The 16423-nt window shown below is 38.6% G+C and overlaps 1 protein-coding gene across 1 annotated transcript; it reads right to left on the reverse strand.

Moving 5' to 3' along the window:
• Window positions 1-3859: 3859 nt before the first annotated feature.
• On the reverse strand, window positions 3860-16237 carry LOC124148206 (14-3-3 protein zeta-like). Its single transcript, XM_046519188.2, has 5 exons — window positions 15801-16237; window positions 13396-13561; window positions 12398-12561; window positions 7549-7644; window positions 3860-6463 (listed from the first exon to the last, which is right to left on the reverse strand). Exons 1-5 carry the CDS (start codon window positions 16131-16133, stop codon window positions 6401-6403), a joined length of 822 nt encoding a protein of 273 aa, XP_046375144.1. The 5' UTR covers window positions 16134-16237; the 3' UTR covers window positions 3860-6400.
• Between the last annotated feature and the right edge of the window lie 186 nt (window positions 16238-16423).

Here is a 16423-nt window from a genome sequence, read left to right on the forward strand (position 1 = left end):
CTTTTTGTGCCCAGCTAGCAGCTTATGTAATATCCCAGCAGGCATCGCCTGTGTATCTTTTCAACAAAGGAAGTCAGCATGACCATAAAAAAATCATTTAACCTGTACATTTTAATGTTTGGTGACTTCAATGCCTCTTCCAAAGTCAAGTCTGGTTAAACTTGCACATTATCATGGCATATGAAGATACGTACATCCAAAAAACTGATAATACAGTTACAAATGGCTTGATTGTTCTACTGCACTTTTAGCAATATTTCATTTAATACCATGGTGAGTGTGGTTGTTTAACACCACATTCAGCAATATTTTAGCTATAGATGAAGGTAGCATGTAAAATAATCGAGCCTGGACCAGAAAACCCAGTGACATACATTATGGGCAACAATCCACGCAGTGCGCCAAATACATTAAGTTGCCTCTTACAAGCATGGGTTGCTGGGTAACCATTCTAACAGCAAAAATGGGTTCACACACTGTGTCCAAGGGAGTATTGAACCAGGCCTTCAGTGAGGAGCTTACCCTCCATCCACTAGGCTACCCAAATAATTGCTTGGGGTGTTTACACGCGTTTATTTTGGCAGATACAGAATCAACTGAAAAATCCACAAATCTAGAAATCATTTAAGCTAAAACATCAGGATCAAGAGTGGGTTTTTTTCAGGGCGTTTTCGCCAGTTAAGCCTCGCATATTGTGCAAGCTGCATGGAGGTCTATTTCACCGTCGGTCAGCAATATTCCAGCTGAATATTGGCAGCCTGAAAACAAGGCTAATCAGATATGCGTCTTTGAACGGACCGACCCTTATCTGAAGCCCCTAACCCTTAACCTCTATTCTCAAGTTGAACTTCATCACCATTTCGGTATTTTATGATACTAGTGTAAATTTGTTGCGATGATTTAGATATCACTGTCTTCAAATGATTAATAACCAAACGTCTGAAAAACGACCTACCCACTTACTGTTGGATGGGCAGAAATAGAAAATACACGTTTGGGCCAGATAAGTCTGGAGCAGTAGAAACAATGGCTGGTCAACAGCTGAACTCGATCCCTTTCTTAGCCAGCTATTTCTATCTTTTTCCCTCTTGGCAAATTTCCAAAGCCCATGTAAGGGTTAATATTTTGTAAAATGGGGCAAATCTGCTATAGGGAACATAAAAGTAGTGCCACAGCACTGTAGATCACCCAATGTCAGCAGTTTAGAAGAAAAATGGCAATTGACAGGGTAATGGCTATAAAGAATTTTATCAATATGGCCGACACGGAGGCCATATTGAAAATTGAACTTGGACCTCTTGAAGAACTTGTGGTGTTATCTTTGGAGGGAACAAGTATGTTAAGTTTCAGCTTCATTGGTCCTGTGGTTTCTGAAGAAATGTTTATGGCTTGGACAAGGGATGCTGGACGAAAAGGCCAAGACATTTAAGCCCTCTTAACTAATTTAGAGACTAAATCAGTATCGGAATGCTTAAAGGTTTGGCTAAATTCAACAATACCAGGTCAAAACTTTGACAGGATCATAATGAATGGTAGTGAGCCCATGAAATCATCTGTCAATCTCAATTGAAAAAAGAATTTGCACAATCATACTCATAAGCATATTTGAGCACACATATTCAGACCAAAATGGAAAAACGTTATCAAGAAATGGTTACATTCCAAGTATGATCGGATTAACTGAGGTGGTGATCAAGGGAGTGTGTTCAATATTTACTCAAAAGGCTCTACAAATGCATACAAGTAAAGACATTGAAATATCTACAGGTCTTGGAAATGCTGGTTTTTGGAGAAGCTTCAGGAATCCTTTCTTCAAATTTTGCTTGTAAAAACAATGAGTAAAATATTTTGGTACATATCCATCAGTTTATCCCTTCTGCTCCGTGAAAAAGTTTCCAGACAACATGCCACATGATAAACTCGCTTGGATCTCAGGTCAAGAGCTGAGAACCAGGTCACCTCATCAAGAGGTGTAAAAGTTCAAATGAGCGAGTTGGGTTCAACGCCACTTATTACTAACATTATTCCAGTCATACCACAGCGTGTCAGCCTATTGTGGGAGGAAAGCCTTAAGTGATGCAGGTCTCAGACGTTTAACACTTCGGTGAAACCCACTGGCACAGGTATGGTGCAGATAAACCTAGAAACATCATCGGGGCGAACAAGGCTTTGAACCCACAATCACAGGTTTCTGGCGGGTCCAAGGGGCGCCTTGACGACAGGGCCACCCCTGCCCCGGTAAAAGTTAAAAAATGAGTGAAGTATACCATGGTATATGGTATAAGCATCTTAATTCCTTCGAGAGGTGTGGGGCAAATATCCTGTCAAACATTGGCACTTTCCAGAACAAATCACTACCATAGCATATTCCATCCATTCAATATCTTGGGGCTTCCGTATTATGTACATAGTCAAGTCCCATTAATCTGACATGGATGATTGCACATGATCATGTCGGATTAACGAGTATTTTGGATAAACAAAATGAAGTTGTATCAAGGCCCCTGGTTGAAAACCGGACAACTACACAATAGATAATACATATACGTTGTATTAAAATAAAGAAAAAGGAAATATTCATCTTATGTAGTCTGGAATGGAAGTTGCCAGCTTGAAACTAGTGCCAAAAAGCTCAAGAATGCTGCTTTCTTAGTGGCTAACGTCAACTTCCTACTAGTTACTGACAGGTCAAAGTTTGCAAAAGGTTGTTCTGGTGTGACCTGTAATGGGATGTCTTCAGCAGTAGCGAGAACTTGTATCTGATTAAATGAGACTGAGGTAATCTAAACATGATATTAATTGTTTTATTTATTTAAAGCATTAATTGTTTATTGTTATCTGAGTTTATCTCTCCAACTATTGTAATATTCATCTACTAGCCAACTCATCTCTCATCAAAACACAAGGCTGTAATTTGTTGCAAATTAGGCGCGAGACGGAGACTGTCGGATTAACAGGTCTAAGTTCCACGGACTTCCGAACATTAATGTCGGATAAAGCCCATTGTCACAGTAACACGACTTGACTGTATGCATGAAGTATGCTGGGTGTGCTTGTTTTTGGTCAAGTTTCTTCTTTCAATCTAGTATTCTCACAATTAGCCCAATTGCTCATCTTGATTGTAGAGGCCAACTTGAACCTAAATATAATACATCACATTTTCCAGTCCACCGTTCACTAGAGGCCACAGCCATACAGTCTAAACCAGCTGTGATATGGACATTATATAAGAGGCTTCGTCCTTTAGTGTGTGGAAATTATGTTTGGTTGGCATGTGTATATATATTTGTCAGTTTCTATCAGTAGGCAATGATAAATAACATGTTCTTGTGACAAATTTTCAGAATTGTTCATAATATGAACAAACTGACTACTTATCAAGAGTATTCATCTATGGATTAATGTGCAACAACTGGAACCTCCTGCAGCCATCACCTTTCCATGTGTATTCATAACATTTCTGCCCCAAACCTTCAGATGACAATGTTTGTGTGTGTGTGTAGAAACGTTAACCTGTTATACTACAGTGTCTAATCAGAAAACAATGTCCACTTAAACTGTTCAGCATCTATGATTATTGAAAATTAATATTCATTCTGGATAAAGCAGTCAAAATGTATTGAAATATGCACTGTTTATGCAAACAGCTAAACTGAGTCTTATGATTGTCGACCCAAAATTTACTCCATCAATAGCATCGACCTATCACATTCTTCATATGTTAACTCAAATCCATTTACAAAGGCAACAAAATACAAATAAATCTTAGTTCTCAGACACTGCCAAATTATTCACTCACACATAGTATCACAATTCTGTTTAAAATTTCAATTATGATAAATGAACAAGGATATGCATATGAAATCAACACATTTTACTACACCAATTTCCAGTGGTTGTGGACATGTTCATATGGTGACTAGACACTGTAGACAGCTGCACTGTGGCGTACAGGTTGTCAGAGCTGCACCATCATGTTATCACTACAGTAACGCCTTGATCAACAATGGGGCTGCTTTGGGCACAAAGTCATATCTCAGGAACCTAAGATTTATTCAGTTTATTTGTTGTGAATATTACTCAAACTTAACTGACAGCCATGCACAACACTGATGTACGGCAATTATTACAAATTTCTTTTTGCAAGAAAAAAACAAGACAAATGAAACTTTCTGGTGAGGTGAAACAGTATTATGCATCTTTATCAAGCAAAGGATAGATGAAACACTAATACTCGCAAAAAAAAAAAAAAAAAAAAAAAAAAAATTGGGTACATGCCAATGCTTTTTCCAAACAGTATAACCCGTATCAGCATTTATGAGTACCCCTCTTTCCAAACTGTTCACTACTCCAGCATACAGCATCTTAATTAATAAATTCTTAAATAGATCTGCTAGTTGCTTTCCAGTTATGACAAAGCTTCCGATCTGACAACAGTTATCCACATAAAGTCAACAATGGGCAACAGCAATGACACACTGACTACACAGGATAGTAACAATCCAAGCAAAGCCGTTTTAGCTGTGATGTCATGAAGATGTCTTTGGTTGTACCCAAGATGGTAGTTCCCCAGCAGATGACAGGCTTAAGCATTAGCTGAATTACAGTCCTACTTTGGGGTGGCAACACAAGCAGACATTTATCTCATGGCTAGGACGCAGTAACAAGTGAAGTGCACACAGCAACATCAAGGTCTTATCTTGGACATAATTATCAAGGATCTGGCCACAAAATAGAAAAGGGAATTAAAAATTCTTGGTCCTCAATAATTTCATTTGGGAAATTCTGTGTGAAAAAGTGAAATTAAAGGAGTGTTCAAGACGGCCTTGATTGAAAACTGATGAACAGTAGTCTTGTTTGATCCCACCTGAAGAGGGCGTACCGTGTCGATATATCATCCAAACACATATTGCTTTATATGCCAGCAGTCACAGATTGGAGGGGTCAAAATAGCAGAGATGTCAAAGCACATGTAGCAAACACATTTACCACACAATCAAAATTCACAAGGCAACAGCTTAACCTGCCTTTTCGGGCATTAAAATGAAACGAGACAGGGGAAAGTATAAAAAAATTCAACTGATCACTACACTTCTGTGACATCTCTGACAGATCAAAACAAAATGACTTCATCAGAAAAGCACAGTTGGTAAACAATTTCACTGATTGGTAAATCATAATACCCAATCACTCATGAAATAAGTAGATTCTGCCAATATGTTCACAAAAAAAGTAGCTGCAGTCTGCATATAAACTGACATCCTTGTAAGTAATACATACATACATACAATGAATATGTATATCTATGTTATATAGGGCTACTAGTGTACTTGAGGTAAAAGCATGCTTCTGTTTAGGTAAGTATTTTGAATTCCAACTCCTTATTTCAAAACTGACCCTAAGTTCAAAAATGCTTAACACATGTTTGTCCAATTTCCAATTTATATTTATTTAAGTGCCACAATAATATCAATAATGATAGATTAACAAGAGCAGCTTGCATACTTGGAAAGATAGACGATGCATCAACACCACAAGAAGTTCTGAGATTACAGGGGAAACTACTATGTACTTACGCCAGTAGTGGATAACTACGATAGACTAGAATCAGTAAAGGATTACAAACATACACAATAACGTATAAAAACACTTTTTCTGTTAGTTCCAATCCAAAACTCAGGTGACCATGGTATCAACAGCTCTAGCAACACAAAGGAAAATAAGGAGAAAGTGAACAAGTTGCCCAGTTCAAACTTGGCAATACAGATTACATACATTAATGAATGAATAATTTCTGGGCTATCTTCATCATCACCATCATCATCAATGCGATCTGACCATCTTCTACCTGTCAGCTGCAATGTTGTACTAATTAATGTAGATACGTATGTATGTAAGTATGTATGCAAGGCTGAGTGAAGACTGTAGAATCAGTAATGACTGATGACGATGGATTCACATCAAGAATAGACACATGAGATGTAGCGCTGCAGAGATAATAGAAAAAAAAAATTCCACATCAGATACAACTTTCGTTTCCATTTTCTGTTTCACAAAGCCTGGGCACGGTACATCATTTCACCTCAAGTTTATCTCAATTGAACCATGACATATTCTTAGTTATCAGCGTACATGGAAATAAATGACATTGAGCTTGACTGTCTGCTGTATAAAAGTGACCAACGCAATGATCAACGAATCAATCCTAAATGGCGATGGATCCTGCAGTGCCTGAGATGGCAAACCAACAACTGTCTATCTGTCTGCATGTCTTGTCTTAATGTCCATCAGAGTATGTGCGCTGCAGTCACCACTACCTCCCCCTCCCAGCCGCCTTCCCTCCCTCATGCCACTGGCAGCAGCAGCTGCAGACGGCCAACAAAGCTAGGCTGGATTTGTCTCACTGTTGCTCGTGCTGTTCACCCATTTCTCCATCGTCTCCTTGTGCATCAGAGGTCCACAGCTGAAACAATAATCACAACTCAGTATACATCCTTTTACAACTGAAACGGCAGGTTATTTAATTAATATAAACTTATCAATTAATTAAACCCTTGTTCAAAAGACCATTCCCAATGAACAAAAGAACTCATATATCTTACGTTTTACAAATTTACAACTGGTGACACTTTCAGAAATACTTGGTGGCTACAATATTGGATTCAGTCACATGCAAATGATGACAAAAGTATTGTCACTTAGATCAGGAATAAAAATAAAGCAACTCATAATATATGCATTCAAATTATTGTTATTGATCTTTTAACATGTTTAAGATTTCTTATCTCAGGTGCCAACATATACATTTTTCAAAGTGTGAAAAATGACTAGATTCCTTTTCATAATGGACAAGAAAAAGCTACCTATGACTTATTTAGAGATACAGGGAAATTAGGCCAACCCAAATCTTTGTAACAGAGGTCAATGTGTTGTTAGTAAATAATAGTCATTAAGCCCTGACTTATTCATAACATTTGTTTGCAAAAACAAGCAAAAGGCCATGGAAGGCTTTATACCAAAGTTTTTAAAAACGGTAAATGCTGACATATAGTCTGACATATAATAGTCTAACATCGACACTTTGCCTGTCTCAAATCAGGGGCAACTTCAAATATTTTCAATGTTCTCTAAAAGTTAGTAAGGTTTAACGGTAAAATGACAACTCAGAGCTTGACTAAATTCATCACTCGACTTCAATTCATGGCGCATGAATGAACATACAGATTATTTACTCATAATATATCACGCTCAATCTGTTTGCAGCAGTCATTTGGGACTATTCTTTTTGTGCATCTGACATTACTGACTATGCAGGGTAAATAAAGTCACATTTTGGAAGTCGCTTGCAATTAAATCAACATTGAAAACTTGAGCATCCAGTTATAGGTAACTATAGGATTGCTGGGCATGGATAAACATCCTCACATGGACTAGAGGATTGAAAAGCAAGATAATACTTCATATCGATAACTGAAACAGAGATCTGCCTCAGTCTTTTATTATAGTGATTATGAATGCACGCATGTCACAATATGCAATTCTACTCACCGTAAGGTTATCTCTGAGAAGCTGCATTATCAATGTGCTATCCTTATAAGACTCTTCCGAAAGTGTATCTAACATGGCAATAGCTTCATCAAATGCCTGAAATAAAGAAGGACTACAGTGTTATGAACACATGAAATGTAAATCTAGATAATGACATTTACATATGAGCCAAGTATCTGACATCACAAATATCTGCAACAACTATATTATAAAAAATGAGCGACAGACCCTTTGTAATGCTGCAGGCCATCAAACAGTCTAATCTCATCAAAATTGCCCAAATCATCAGAACTATTAGAATTTTCGGTACACTTGATTTGTACTGGATACCTGTCGGTCACATTTGTTTGATGCTTCTAAAACGGGCAAGTGACAGTGGATCTATTAAAAAATCAGGTATGAGTATCAAATTAACAGAAATAATTACCTGGTTGCATTTGTATGCTTTTTATATGATATAACCACAAAATTAAGCATCAAAGCAATTCACATACATAAAAAAAACCACATTAACATTGAAAAACTACTCAGAATGGCATGCGACAGTTTCAGTTACCTGAACGGGGACATATTTCAACAGTTTTCATTCACCCGGTAACATTTACTGAAAGCTTTCATTACAAGGGCTTGTGTGTGGAGTAAAGCCCCCAAAGCCTCCTTAACATGGTGAAACAAGTAAAAAATTGCAGCTAAACAACTTAGAAACAATTACAAAGGAATGAGTTCAAAAAACACCCTTTCCCCCTGTGACGATTCGGCGGGATAGAATAGGTCTTCAGCAACCATCATGCTTGTTGTAAAAGGGGTGTATGTTCATGTCAAATACTGGTTTATCTGGTCCAGATTCAATTATTTACAGACTGCCATCATATAGCTGGTATATTGCGGAATGTGGTGTTAAACAAACAAAACAAAACAAAACACACCCCTTACAAAAATGGTGGAAGGTATCTGGTACACTGCTATCTAGCAAAATTTCCCACAATTTTGATGCTCATAATCTTGATAAACTATACCTGTTTAGGTAGTGCCTATTGTCATTCCTTATGTTCAAAAGATCACAAATATTGTGATCAAGCTTTAATTTATAAACCAATGTCCATGTTCTCAGCAATTTTACCAATAAATATTACTTATTACTTATATTAATATCTCAAAGATGTCCTTTGATGCTGAATCTATTCAGCAAATTCAACCATATCTAGACTGATGGTTAAACCCAAATTACAAGCACAATCAAAGTTTAAAGCTATTTTTTTAATGACATGGGAGGCAACTCATTTACAACAAATTACAGTAATCTAATAATAATGATATTAGATTCTTATCCTGCTGAGACCTTTTCAATTTGTACTTGCTCCTGAATCCTATATACCACAGTGCCAGACCCTAACCCCATCAACCTGCCCTGGCAAGCAATGAAAGGTATAAACCGAGTGCAGTGAGAGATGGTAACAATGTACCTATCATCTCATTCAAGAATTGGTGAGTTGGTGAGCCAACACCTAAGCCAACACCCTTATTTCATAAAGGTTGTGAGCTAGAGGAGGCAGAAGACCAGCATGTCTGTACACCTCCAGAACAGCCTCTGTTGGGGCTTTTTAAGATATGCCACATGTGCAGATTGAGCAACCCCAAACACAGATTATGTTGATGTGTGTGAGGATTGTGTAGCAGGTTCCACCACTGTGGCAATCTGACGGGATGACCATCAGACAGCAGCCACATCCGAGCCGGCCAATAAGTCACAACCCAAATCAAACGGAGAGTGGCTGTCGTTCGAACCTTTTGCAGAACTTGTGGAAGCAAAAAATGTGGTGGAAAAGCGACAGAACATTGAGATCTACTGCTAGCCGATTCGGAAAAAGGGAAGACAAATACTGGCAGTTTGGATTTCCCAGCTGGTCCACTCCATGACAACCAATATCCTTGGTCAGGAAAGGACGTTGGCCAGTACATTCAATAACCCTGGTAGTGGTATGTGATGAGATATATTGGTGTTAAAAAAACAACTGTTCTATAATCAGCTTACGCAGATTCACTAATATTTCCCAGTTGGCTTCAAAAACATAATATTCACAGTGCCCTCTAGTCATTAGTTTCTGCCCTACAATATCTCAATTTCAATTTCTGAAATTTAAAAAATTATTCAGGGCTGTGATTCACCTGCAAAAATGAAGCAGAACAAAACATTTCACCCATAGTACGGGGATATGTATCTCGTATTGTGAACCCACTGTATCATTACACTTCTAGAAGAACGATAAGTTTGAGCCATGGGTCGAGTGGTACTCGAAAGTTCAATATGTCATAGTGGAAAAAGGGAATTTGCAGTTGCAGGGGATGAAACATTAATGGACGTCTTTGCATCTCATCCTGGGCTGACATTAAGAGATCCAGCAGAGTCTGCCACAGATGAACCGTAAGGCCCTGAGATAAAACCAAACGAATCAAAGGTTTAATATTCAACCAACGATCCAAAGCTGGGTTCACTCTAGGTTTCTGAAATGGGCCCCTATCTGAAAATTTCAAATATGCCAGAGGTACACCCACACTTGCCTATACAGCACAATGGTAAAATGACCCACATGCATAGTAATATTGCATACCGATGTAAGTTAGGTGCCAATAGTGTGCACAATGGAGAGGGCATGGGCGTACCTGTGGAGGTCCCAGAAAAGCTTAACATCAAAAGTAGCAGAAGAGACTAACAATAAGGGTTGCATAGACGTCCTGACATCCGTGTCGGCTGCAGCAATCACTTTATCCTCTACCCTGTACTTGTTTGTTCTGTATGAGCCGATGAGTATGCTTATGTTGGTATCCACTGACAGAGCAACTGAAGTGAAGGTGAAGTCATGTTGCGGGTATCTGGTGGAAGAATCACTGGTTCTGTCTAACGATCCTGTGATAGGTAATGAAGCAACAGCCAAATCCAAAACATCTGCCAGGTTACTGGACTTCCCCACTCATCGGGTTGCAATTGACGCTCAGGTGACAAGAACGGCTGTCCCAACAGCTCACTGAACTGCAACCGCTTATCCTGCTGCAACTCATCATGCTCCAATTGAAGATGGACAACATCCCACCAACTCATGTCTGCAACCGCTCTCCATCTCCAGATGGCATCTCCAGCATCTCTCCAACTCCAGATGGCTGGATGCTGGCGTAGACCTGGCCGACACACCAAGGCCTGGTAAAGCTGCGCACAGATGACCCCTTGCTGCTGAGGAATAACCCCAGAACCCCTGCCGTAGATGTATAAGAGACCATCTCTTCAAAAGGAGCCGAAGCTGTCGAATTCACATCATCAGTAGCCCCCAGACAGATAACGCAGAAGGCAGGTCAAAAGATTCCAGAGCAAACCAAAACTCTGACTGCACTGTCAGAACGACAACACGGAAGAGGGAAGTTGTATGGCATGAGAGAGTGAGTATGGTTTTATGCCGCTTTTAGCAATATTCCAGCAACATCACGGCGGGGGATACCAGAAATGGGCTTCACACATTGTACCCATGTCGGGAATTGAACCCGGGTCTTTGGCGTGACGAGCGAACGCTTTAACCACGAGGCTACCCGACCGCCCCCGCATGGCATGAGGGTCGCTGCGCTGGAGTGACTACCAGTGGGACGGGTGTTTTGGTGCTGTGGTATAAAAAGTAGAACAAGCACAAAATTGCCGATGGTCTTAGGATAAGAAATAATTACCTTTCACTCAGACAAATTTCACTTAACCCATGAATCAAAAGTGTATTTCTGCAGGAGGGATGACCATGCCTCCCATATCTTTGGGTCAACTTTTCTAAAGTTGGGGGGCACACCTAAAGCTCATTTTAAAGGACTAAATATTGAGACAATATTCTGTTGTCTAGCCCAAACGTTTGCAGTAGATCTTGTGTTAAATGATAAATTGGCTGAACATACTGGACAGTAAGACAATGTACAGAGCTAGACTCAAGCTTCAGCATATATCTCCATTAAATTACGATACCCTGGATCCATTCAGAAAAGCGTTGTTTTGAATGCAGTTCGAATGACAACACCAAAAATTGTCATAACATTGGTTACAGAAACTCTGCATAGGGAATGTACTCAACTTGCATTTTTAGGTACCCTCTTAGCTACAACTGTGAATGGATTAAAGCCTAGGACTTCCATTCCCTCAAGAAAACATTTCTAGCTAGTTCATTCTTATTCAAAGTAAAATCTTTTATCTGACAAGTATTGAGGGCTCACTGAAATGAGGCTAATATTCTTAATGTAGATCTATGCTGAAATTTTCTTAAGAATAGTTGATTTGATGTGGAGATTGTGATGTCACTTCCACAACGAAGCTTTTGTGTCACACACAGGGATGAGAGAGGGTTGGGTTGTTTTTTTCAAAAACACTTGAAGTTTAACCGGACGCTAGGGAACTACATCATGTACGCGTATATTGCAAAGGCATACATCCAGCATCCATGTATTTCAATTATGGATGAAAGGGGTTTGTTTGTTGTTTAATGCAGCACTCTATTCCAGCTATACAACGGCAGTCTGTAAATAATCGAGTCTGGACCAGACAATCCAGTGATTGACATCAGGAGCATCGATCCATGCAATTGGGATACAATGACATGCATCAACTAAGTCGGCGAGCCAGTAGTTTGAGTTAAAGACCAGGGATATACTGTAAACAGATAAAGCTGCACAAAATATACAGGATGTCGCATTGATCAAAGAGTCTCCACATGAGACTTGCCAATCAAAACATTGAATCAACAACCATGATTCGCCACTGTATTGCATTCATCGTTCGGATTTTGCATGTTCTTGTTTGGGTTTTTTATGCCAGAATCTCTATACTTACACATTTTGCTAATTGACAAGCCTTTTCTGGATTGTTGGCAATTTCATAGTAAAATACAGAGAAGTTTAGAGCCAGTCCTAATCTGATGGGATGAGTTGCCTCCATTTTCGCTGCAGCCGTCTCATTTGCTTCCTTGTATGCCGTTTCAGACTTTTCTACAATAACTGCAACAAAATAATCAATATTTAGCATGCAACAAACTAATCAATATTTAGCATACAACAAAACACATACTTGTCAGCTTGTCCATATGTTAAAGGTGCAATGTAAAGAAATTTAAGGAGGTTCCTATTGTTCTTGGGGTTATCTGCAGCAGCATTTTAATCTAGGGACTCCACAAAAATGTTAACATTGGAGTACTGAAAAGGCCTTGTGGTTGGAATCAGCGTTCTTTTACATCACAGTCATCAATACTAATACCATATCACACGGGACAAATACTAAAACTGAACAAGGAAAAGCAGTAGTTGATGCACACAAAAAGCAATGCACAGAATATAATGGGTTTTTCTTTTCTGAATTGTAAATTTTACAATAAATTGTATATTCATAATACTTATATTATCTCACACTATGCACGTCTTCCTTCTTTCGCTTCATATGTGGAAATGTGCTTGAATGAAGTTTCCAGCTTCTAAAAACAATTCATCCGAACACAATGGTCACCATCCAAATAATCAGGTCCTGCACTGTAATTCTATGCGCTGTGACCAACCCAAGCTTAGATACTTACTCCTGCCAAATCATTCTCTTTCCATTCCACGGTGGCTACGTGTTTGTGTGTTAGAGAATGGCTCGAGTGTTTTTTTTGTGGTTGCATAGTGTGAGATAGGATAAGTTTTAAAACAATTTCTTCACTGAAAACTTAAAGGGAACTTGTCCCAATTATTACTTGTGCACATGATTCAAAGATACTATGAATGACAATTTGTAAGAAAAACAGCAACTTGTGCATCAACGATGAAAAGGCTACAATTACAATATACATGTCAACTCACCTGCCCTGTCTTCTCCTGATCTGACTTCGGCCAAGTACCGGTAGTAATCTCCCTTCATTTTCATATAGAAGACTCGACTATCATTCTTGTTGTCTTTACCATTGCCAGTCTTCACTTCAGAGGAATCTTCTTTTGTCTGGGGAATTAAGTGTTTATCCAGCAAATCCTGAAATGAACAATAAATATCAATAGTAAGAAAAGCATGAAAAGCATAGTTATTCATCCGTCCAAAATTTGCAGGAAGCAAATTTTCTACTCCCTACCACTTATTTCCAGCCCTGAAGTTACAAATTATGCTCACTACACATAACAAATCCAAACAAAAGAAGCAAATAACCAAGTTCAAATGAAATTATGAATGCCTTTAACACTAGAAGAACAGGCCCTGAGTAGGTCTAAGCTATCCTTATGTTAATAAACATTCATGTAAAGTATAAAAGCAGTTTGTAACGTAAGCTGTAGGTTCATGAGCAGACTACGTTTGAATTTTTACACCTCAACTAGTTGAATTAAAACCAGGTGTCGACCCCAGAGTGTGTTCATTCTAGTGTGTGGCATCATCGTGTATTTTCTGTAGGCTGCATGTGGCAGTTAGGCTTAAGGTTTCCAAAACACATCATACTTTTACATGACAAACAGTTGCCAACTCCTCCACTTACATGTGTGTTAACATTGAAAATTAGAAACATGGAAGCAATAAATCACAAAACATTTTCCCTTTCCACTGTCAGACACATATATTATCAGATCTGAGTGCAGTGAAATAGGCATCACTATTGTGAGCTTTGTGACAAAGCTAAGTAGATGTGCAGATTGCAGGTACTGAATAAGAACAGGCTTCTCAATTTGCACTTTATCTTGTACATTTGGAAACACTGTTAATATTGACTTATTTACAAATTTAAATTACACTAATAATAAAAGTTTTTTGGTTTGTTCAGTGGGCCAATATGAAATTCAAGGAGACTGAAGAAATTTAAGGAGCAAAATTTCAAGATTACAGTTAGTAATCTGTCTTTTTCCTTTGACTTGCATTCGTAGTCATCATGGTAATGTCAGCAATGTTCGGTACTTGTGTGCCACTGTCACCTTTAATAACTTAATAGATGATACTAAAGTTTCAACCGTAGAATGCGATACATATTTTCAAGGCCACTAGTCCAAAATTTATTTGGGCATTATTTTCAGTAGATTAGTCTTAGCATATGGATATTTTATTAGATTTGGGTTTCAGAGTTCATGAAGTCATGACGTCCAATCATCTGACTCATTCAAGCACTTCGACAACAAGCATAGGTTGTCATGGACCAATTTTAACCCAGAAACCATGTGATGGTATTGAAGGTGCAAGGCAATGGAGTAAAGCTTGCTTCGTAACTCATATGCTTACTGCCTCTTTCCAATCTGAACATACAAGCAACTAAGCACATTAACAGATGTTTATGTTATGATCAAGAGCATGTGCCATAAGTGTAAATATCTGAACTGGACAGGAGACGTTAAAAACATGAGTTACCAGGGTTAATAGTTCTGCATAACAAAGATGCCCCTTATACAACATATCTGATGATCAAATGTCTGAAGTTTAGAATTACTCCTTGGGTTACCAGCAAGGTAGGAGTAAGAGGACCATATCTTACTGGAACAACAGATTTATGTCTCTGAGGTAGTCTGCCAAGACACAGATTTATGTCTGAAGTAATGTGATCAATAATACTGGGACATAATTAACATTCAAAATTGATCAATCATAGTTTATTATGCTCAGAACATCAACAGCTACTACTGTTTCGGCAATAGGACATCTACGGCACTTTAAAAGTTATCATGTCCCTCAGATAAGTGGAAAATTCTTATATTTGACAGATTGATTTGCGAAGCACCGGTGCCCTTGTTTGAACAAATTATGAGTACATTAAACTGTTAAGCCGTCACCAAGGTGACGAAATAACCATTTCAACCTGTCACCTTTCTTAGAATAGCGGTAAAGGCAGTAACGGAACAGACATACTACAAAATGAAATTCAAACATCAACACGACATGCAACAGTCTTAACGTGTTTCTTTTCTTAGGTTGTAACATGAAACAGCATTTAGAGACGTAACACATAGTTTGAAATCAATGGTTAAAAATTCAGTTTAAGACATATTGAGGAAATGGGAATGGCAACCCCATTCACAACGTCCAAGAATCACATTCCTATAGGGCCCTGTGTGTTCGCGTTGGGGATTGAAATGGAACCAATACATACATTCAGTTAACTGAACTGAAACATTTGTGTAATCCACCACATTCTAGGACCCGGAAACAAATGTCATTTTCACTTTAATAACGCAAGAATGATATTTTACGACCGATATACTTAGAACATCCGCCCAAAAAGGCGTTGCCATAGAGCACCTACCAACACTTCCTCACAGATTTTTTTCAGCTCCTCTTCCACTTTAGTTCGGTAGGTTCTTGCCATGGCTTGCTTTCTTTCTGCACCTTCTCCCCCTGCCATATCACCTTTCTGTTCGATACTGCTAATGACCCTCCATGCAGAACGGCGTGCACCAACGACATTTTTGTATGCCACGGATAGCAAGTTTCTTTCCTCGTTGGAAAGAATGTCAGATGTCTTGCCTGTGCAGCACTCAACGCACTGTTTCATCGCTGCTGCCATGTCATCATACCTTTCAGCCTGTTCAGCTATTTTGGCCTTATCAACAAACCTCAGTTTTTCAGTACTACCCATTTTGACACTCTTTGGCAATGTTAAGTTTCTACTTCGGCCGACAGAAATTATCAGAACTGCTTCAAAATGGCGGATGGCGGGCCCTACTTTCGGCTGTCAATGACATAATGTATCACATCGCTCGGATTAATACTTTCGCACAAAAAAATGATTAAATATCTAAATTGCAGTTATAGTTTTATAACACGATATCAAAACACCATATATTACACAACTGATATGTTTACTATCAATCTCCATATCTGTAAAATTTGGAACTATATTCCCTATTTACATCACTGATTTCCAAG

This window comes from Haliotis rufescens, unplaced genomic scaffold (assembly GCF_023055435.1).
Source record: "Haliotis rufescens isolate VD_foot unplaced genomic scaffold, xgHalRufe1.0.p SCAF_1, whole genome shotgun sequence".
Taxonomy (NCBI): Eukaryota; Metazoa; Mollusca; class Gastropoda; order Lepetellida; family Haliotidae; genus Haliotis; species Haliotis rufescens.

Excerpts from the sequence above, each read along its gene's own strand:
- LOC124148206 (XM_046519188.2), bottom strand. The coding sequence starts at position 16,133 with ATGGGTAGTACTGAAAAACTGAGGTTTGTTGATAAGGCCAAAATAGCT. Across the intron at positions 13,562-15,800 it reads AAATCTGTGAGGAAGTGTTG|GATTTGCTGGATAAACACTT; the intron begins GTAGGTGCTCTA and ends TGTTCATTTCAG. Across the intron at positions 7,645-12,397 it reads CTTGTCAATTAGCAAAATGT|GCATTTGATGAAGCTATTGC; the intron begins GTAAGTATAGAG and ends TCTTTATTTCAG.